General features: G+C 36.3%; 1 protein-coding gene across 1 annotated transcript; it reads right to left on the bottom strand.

Annotated features, from left to right (window-relative positions):
• Positions 1–4219: 4219 nt before the first annotated feature.
• LOC138875440 (uncharacterized) lies at positions 4220–4752 on the bottom strand. The gene is made up of 2 exons (XM_070154268.1): positions 4696–4752; positions 4220–4630 (listed from the first exon to the last, which is right to left on the bottom strand). The coding sequence occupies exons 1-2, from the start codon at positions 4750–4752 to the stop codon at positions 4220–4222; spliced, it is 468 nt and encodes a 155-aa protein (XP_070010369.1).
• Between the last annotated feature and the right edge of the window lie 2627 nt (positions 4753–7379).

A 7379-nucleotide genomic window follows, 5' to 3' on the forward strand; every position in this document is an offset into this window, starting at 1 on the left:
AACTCAGAATTACAGTGTTTGAACTAAGAAGTAGACAGATTTGGAATACAGTTTTGTAGTTGAAGTGATCTTCTTATTGAGAGAGCAAGCTTTTTATGCAGGAGAAAAGAGCTGTTGAATCCTTTTTGAAACTGGAAGCACAAGATCTTTAATTAAGGGATTTGACCCAAGAGGTGCCTCTTTGAATCTTGCTCTTTGACTGGTCCAAATTCGAATGTGACCTTCCTTGTCACAGCTGAATTGAAGGAGTGATTAATTCGTAAGTGTGTTCTTCGAAACTGGAATGATCAAGATTTGTAATCTGAGTTCCCTTGATTGAGTCAATTCTGCTTCTTGATTGATCATTAATGTTGTAACTAAATCTTCATTCAATCCATGATTAGGGACGAGTCGATCTGCTTCTCAATTGATCATTAATGCAGTAACTAATTCTTCCTTCTTCCTTTATTTTGAAACCGGTAGCAATCTTGCTAATCATCTTTATTCTTTACTTTTTGTTTGTCGTAAAAATATAATATAAGATAATATTGTCATCATTGAAACTTAAACTTAAAACCTATCAATCTCCCCCTTTTTGATGATGACAATCAAGAAGGCGTAAACAAATTTAAAGAAACTTAAGATACTTCCCCTTTTCAGTTTTTTTCAGGAGTGCTCCCCCTGAGCTAGTGCTTCCCTTGAATTGAATTGTTCCTATGTTTGGAAAGTTGTGCTCATGTGTCCCCCTAAGTGTTTACTCACATTTTTTCTCCCTCTTTGACATCAATCAAAAAGGAAAGAGCAACATAACATACAAAAACACAGAGCAATATAATAAACATACTAAAGGGCTTAGAGCAGTAGAGCCTTCAGCAGAGGCTTAAGTTAGTATAGACCAAAATATAATGGTCTAAAAGCCACCAAAAAAACATAAGTTGTTTGTCACAAAACAACTAGAGATAATTAATGACATCCCAAAAAAGTATTTGAGGGTGTTGATCACTTTGGTGCAGAAGGGGTCATAGGAGTTGTCAACATCCTTGATGAGCTTGTCCGTTTTTTCAGTCATGGAATTGAAGGCCCTGGTTCCACGTCTCCTTGTAGCCCTTATGTCTATCCGTAGCTTTACTAGATCTGAACCTGTCTCCTTAGTGACTCCTCTGATTTTATCTACCTATTCTTTCATTCCCACCAGCAGCAGCTTGACTTCATCAAGGTGTTATTTAATGTGTGGAAGACTCTGGGAGGTAGTCGACTGAGGGACTGTTTGATCAACTTGTATCGGAGCTGGAGCACTTTCAACCTTGGCCCTTTTAACCTATCCATTTTCACCCAATGAGTAACCCATCATAGAGAAAGCAGTTTTATCATAGGTACTGGAGATGTGCTTGGGTGTAAAGGGTGCTAAATCAACCTTCATAAATTCCAGAATATGAGAGACAAGAATGCCATATGGAAGACAAGCAGCAAAAGAGGAAATATCCCTGATACTCTCAAGCATATATTGACGAATCCATGCAAACCAATTAAGACGCTTGTTGTTGACCAGACAGCAGAGGACAAAGATATCTCTAGTAAACAATGAACTTAGGGACCCAGACCTGGAAAGTAGAGTAGTGGCAATCATGTGGGCCAAAACCCGATGTTCAAATTTTAGATTTTTGGGGCCAATGTCAAGGGGATTATCAGACAAGAAGGTTTTTGCTTCTTCAAGAGACATGTCAAAGTCCTTGGGCCAAGAATTTTGGACAAACATATCATACCCACTAAATTTGGCAGAAAACATCTTTTCAAATTGGTAGGAGTCCAACACAATTCTAGTACCTAAGACCATAGATTCTAAGTCATCTTTATCATTCACAAACAGTTAAAATATTCTCACAGGTTTTTCATACACAGAATTTCCTAGAGTGTCAAAGACAGGGGAAAGGTGCTGGAAATCAAAAAATTTCAGTCACATCATAATGAAGACTTTTCATAAGAGAGAGACTTACACATCATCCATAAGCCATGGATTTTGACTTATAGGACTCAAACCTTGCCTTTTCATTGGGGCCATAGAAGATCAACTTGTCTTCTGGACCGAAATCCAAGCGTTCTACCTTGCCCTTTTTGCATGCAGCCTTTTTGGGGGTTTGCTCCATGGGTCATTTTCCGGCCTTTTTCTGGCTAATGGGTTGATTTTCATATGAGGCACTACTATCATTATCAGTCTTGAGAAGGTCTGAATCAATAGAGGGTTCTACATCCACCGTTTCTTCTGTATTGAGAGGTTTTTGAAACCTATGGCTTTGCCTGATTGCAGAGGAATGGTTTCTTTTGGCCGTGGAGAAATAAGAAATGTGTTTGGTAGGGAATGAGGAAGGTGTTTTGGAAGATGGAGGTTTTTTGTCAAAGATTTGAGATAAGTGAAGGGCGTCTTGGTTATCTAAAGGGTCAAATACAGACGGAAGTGATGGTTCTGAATGACTGCAAGTAATAATTACACTTCCATAGTAAAATTAATTAGTACACTGATAATTAAGAAAATAAAATATACTGAAAATGTATAAAATAATTTAACCACTTAAACAAGCAATTGGTTTACAAATTTGGCAGAACGCCAATCTTTTTTCGAAGGATACAAAATCTTTCTTCTAAAAGAGGTTTAATGAAAATATCAGCAAGTTGTGAATCAGTGCTAATGAATTTTAATGCAATATCACCTTTTGCAACATGATAACGAATAAAATGATGTTTAATTTCTATATGCTTTGCTCTAGAATGATGCACATAATTTTTAGATAGACAGATAGAACTGGTGTTGTCGCAAAAAATAGGAGTAGCAGTAAGACATAAATCATAATAAAGGAGTTGATGCATGATCCATAAAACTTGTGTACAACAACTTCCAACAGCTAGGTATTCTGCTTCAGTTGTTGAAAGAGCAACAAAATTTTGTTTCTTGCTATGTCAAGATACTTAGGCATTTCCCAGTAATTGAAATGTTCCACTGGTACTTTTCCTACCAGTTTTGTCTCCTGCAAAATAGCGTCTGAAAAGCCACTTAAAGAAAAATTGTTAGAATGATCATACCATGAGCCGAATTCAGTAGTACCAATTAAATATCTAATAATGCGTTTAACAGTAGTCAAATGTGATTCATTAGGAGCTAACTGAAATCTAGCACATTTACATACACTAAACATAATATCTGGTCTGCTAGCAGTTAAATAAAGTAGAGATCCAATCATTCCTCTATACATGGTTTCAACAACCATTTTTCCATTGCTGTCTTCATCTAGCACATTAGTTGGACTCATAGGAGTACCAACAGCCTTAGTATTTTCCGTTCCAAACTTTTTGATAAGCTCCTTGGTGTACTTAGTTTGGCTGATAAAGATTCCTTTAGGAGACTGCTTGATTTGAAGTCCAAGGAAGAAGGTTAGTTCTCCCACCATGCTCATCTCAAATTCACCTTTCATGGAGAGAGCAAATTCTTCACAAAGAGTAGTGTTAGGGATACAAAAGACAATATCATTAACATAAATTTGAGTAATGAGATTACCAAAATTTGATTGCTTAATAAAAAGAGTTGTATCTATGTTACCTCGTTTGAAACCTTGATTCAAAAGAAAAGAACTTAACCTTTCATACCAAGCTCGTTGAGCGTGTTTGAGACCATACAAGGATTTAGTTAGCTTGTATACATGGTTTGGAATAGTGGCATTTGCAAACCCAGGAGGTTGCTTCACGTATACTTCTTCAGATATAAAACCATTTAGGAACGCACTTTTGACATCCATCTGATATAGTTTGAATCCTTTGTGAGCGGCAAAGACAAGTTAAATTCTGATGGATTCAAGTCTTGCCAAAGGTGCAAAGGTTTCATCATAGTCGATTCCTTCTTGCTGAGAGTGACCTTGAGCCACCAATTTTTGCTTTATTTCGAATGACTTGGCCTGATTCATCCAATTTGTTTCTAAAGATCCATTTAGTCCCAACAACAGAGGAGTTTTTTTGGGTTTTGGAACTAATTCCCAGACTTTGTTTTTCTCAAACTTATCTAATTCTTCTTTCATAGCATTGAACCAATGAGAATCTTTTAGAGCTTCATCAATCTTCTAGGGCTCAATTTGTGAAATTAGAACTACATGAGACTTGTTCTTTTGTGATCTCCTGGTAGTTATTCCTTCTTGTGGATCTCCAATAATGAATTTGTTAGGATATCCTGGTTCGTTCCATCATTCATTTGGAGTATTCACTTAGAGATCTTTTCCATGTTAGTCGACTGATCTAGTTGAGATAAGTCATGATCTTCTGAAGGAGCTTCAGCTGGTTGAGTCTCTTGATTAGCTGACTCACTTTGATGATCTTTTCCTACGATAACAGATTTTAGAGCACACGAAATTTCCTCATCTTCAGGAACAAGTTCATTCTTTGGGTGAGGGTTAGTATCAATAAAAACAACATGAATAGATTCTTCAATGCATAAGGTTCTCTTATTGTAAACTCTATAAGCTCTACTTGAGGGAGAGTAACTAAGAAATATACCTTCATCACTCTTTGAATCAAACTTGCCCTGATTATCCTTACCATTGTTATGAACAAAGCATTTGCATCCGAAAGGGTGAAAGTAGCTGATGTTTGGTTTCTTACCATTCCATAGTTCCTAGGAAGTCTTTTGAGAATAGGATGAATGAGACATCTGTTAATAATATGGCATGTTGTACTTACAGCTTCTGCCCAGAAATGGTGAGGTAAGAAATTTTCTACTATCATCATTCTTGTCATATCCTGCAAGGTTCTATTTTTCCGCTATACTACACTATTCTGCTTAGGAGATCTAGGTAAAGAGAAATTATGGGAGATTCCTTGATCATTGCAAAAAATTTCAAATTCTCTCCTTTCAAACTCTCCTTTATGATCACTCCTAATTGTAGAGATGTAATAACCATTCTCACGTTGAACCTTCTTACAAAGACTTCAAAATTCTTTAAGGCATCATCTTTATGACTAAGAAATATAACCCATGTAAATCTAGAAAAATCATCTACAATCACAAAAACATATTTCTTACCTCCAATACTAGCTATTCTAGTGGGGCCAAATAAATCCATATGCAGTAGTTGAAGAGGTTTAGAGGTAGAAACAATGTTTTTAACTTTGAAAGAGGATCGAGTTTGCTTCCCTAATTGACATGCATCACAGATATGATCTTTTGAAAAATCCAGTTTTGGAAGACCAATGACAAGGTCATGTCCAATTATAGAAGAAAGACAAATTTGATCCCCAAAGTTTTCTAGGTTTTTGATAGTATAGACATTTCTGTCCCTATTGCCAGATAGAATGATATTACCTGATTTGTCTTCTATGAACCATCCATGTTTCTTAAAACGAACCTCATAATCATTGTCACATAGTTGACTGATGCTGAGAAGATTGTACCTGAGTTCATCCACTAAGTAAACTTCATCCACATCACATGTAGAGCTTAAAGGAACCTTTCCAACACCAATAACATTTCCTTTGGATTTATCACCAAATGTAATTTTTCCTCCATCTATCTTGGTGACTGATTTGAACAATTGTTTGTCACCCATCATATGTCTAGAACACGCACTGTCGAGGTACCATTTTCATTTTCGATTCTTCTTGCAGTGTTCCTACAAAACAAGATTACTTATTTTTAGGTACCCAAGCCTGCTTGGGTCCTGACTAGTTAGATTTTTGAGAGTTAGTTTGATTTGAATATTTTGATCTCCAAATCCACCTCATGTTGTTTTTTAACCTGCAATAATTTGAGGCATGACCTCTTTTGCCACAATAGGTGCAAGGTAAGCTGATGAAGTTTCTAGAATTAGTCTCAGCTCTAATTCTGTTCCTACAATTGTTAGTGTTATGACCATTTTTACCACAAAGGAGCACACTATTTTATTTCAAATAGGAAAATTCTGAACTGAACTAGAACTTGATGATTTTTGCAGACCATTCAATTGAAGCCTGATTTCATTTACTTCTTCTTGAAGTATATCACGTTCAATTTTGCATATTTCTAGTTTCAGGGCCCAATCCTTCTTTTCTCTTTCTCTTTCTTTTTTGACTTTTCTGAGTTCATTTACTACTCTTTCAATGTTTGCAAGAGCAATATCAACAAATTATTGAAGTTCATAACAAGATGGACATAAAGGAGTACGTACCTTACTAGTTCCTTCATCCAACGGTGAACAGGGTCATCTTGAATCATCTTCTTCATCATTGCTCTCTGTCGTTAGTCAAAGTTTATCTGGTTCTTCATTGTCGCTAAGATCCATAAAACACATATTGGCAATTTCCTCATGATCAGATTCCTCCTCATCACTCCATGCTCCAAAAGCTTTCTTCTTTTGCACGTTCCTGTTAAGCTTCCTTTTTAATTCAGAACAGTCGGCTTGAACGTGTCCGATCTTTCCACATTTGTAACATCTTCCATCATTTCCATCTGTTTCATTGCTCGCCTTTCCTTTTCTGAAATTAAAGTTACCTCTTTTGTAGTTTTTGTTTCTTCTCATCATGTTGGTCACAACTTGCGAGAGCATTGCAATGTTTTCATCTTGTTCTCCTCCTTATACTTCATCTTCATTTTCAAGTTCAGCCATAGTTGCCTTGAAAGCAATGGTTTTCTTTTTCTCTTGAGTTTGTCTATCAAGATAAGTTTTCTCAAAAGCGATCAATCACCTATGAGTTCATCATAGGAGATTTTGTCCTGGTCTTGACATTCTAGAGCGATAACTTTTGGTTGCCAAATTGTAGGTAGACTTCTAGGATCTTTCTAACCTGTTCGCCACTTTTAATATGTCTTCCAAATGATTTGAGGTCTCTAAGAATTTTGCTGAATCTGGAAAATATTTCTTCAACAGATTTTCCATCCTTCATTTGAAATAATTCATATTCCCTAACCAGGAGATTTATTCTAGTCTCTTTCACTTTGTTGGTTCCTTCATAAGTGACTTCCATTTTATCCCACATTTCTTTTGCAGTCTCACAACTGGATATTTTTTCATATTCTTCTCCACTGATAACGTTGTACAGTAGACTTTTTGCTTTTGCATTTATAGTGATGACATCAGCTTGTTCATCGGTGTAATCGTCCCAATCGAGAGGATCAGTTGATGTGATGATTTCACCATTTGCATTCTTCATTGGAGGAATTTGAACATTTTTCTTTTTTATCACACATCATACTTTGATGTCCTATGACATGGTATATGTTTCCGTGCGAACTTTCCAATGTGAAAAATGCTGACCATTGAAGTAAGGAGGTCGAACCTGAGAGGTTCCTTCTTGAAAGAGAGCACCGACAACAATGTTGGATCCTATTGATATTTTTTTCACTAGCGGTAAAGCACAGATTGTGAACCTTGCTCTGATACCAATTGAAA

This window comes from Nicotiana sylvestris, chromosome 8, assembly GCF_000393655.2.
Source record: "Nicotiana sylvestris chromosome 8, ASM39365v2, whole genome shotgun sequence".
NCBI lineage: Eukaryota > Viridiplantae > Streptophyta > Magnoliopsida > Solanales > Solanaceae > Nicotiana > Nicotiana sylvestris.

Coding starts and splice junctions, on each gene's coding strand:
- LOC138875440 (XM_070154268.1), bottom strand. CDS start 4,752: ATGACAAGAATGATGATAGTAGAAAATTTCTTACCTCACCATTTCTGG. Junction 4,631..4,695: donor ACCATTTCTGGGCAGAAGCT/GTAAGTACAACA, acceptor AAGACTTCCTAG/GAACTATGGAATGGTAAGAA.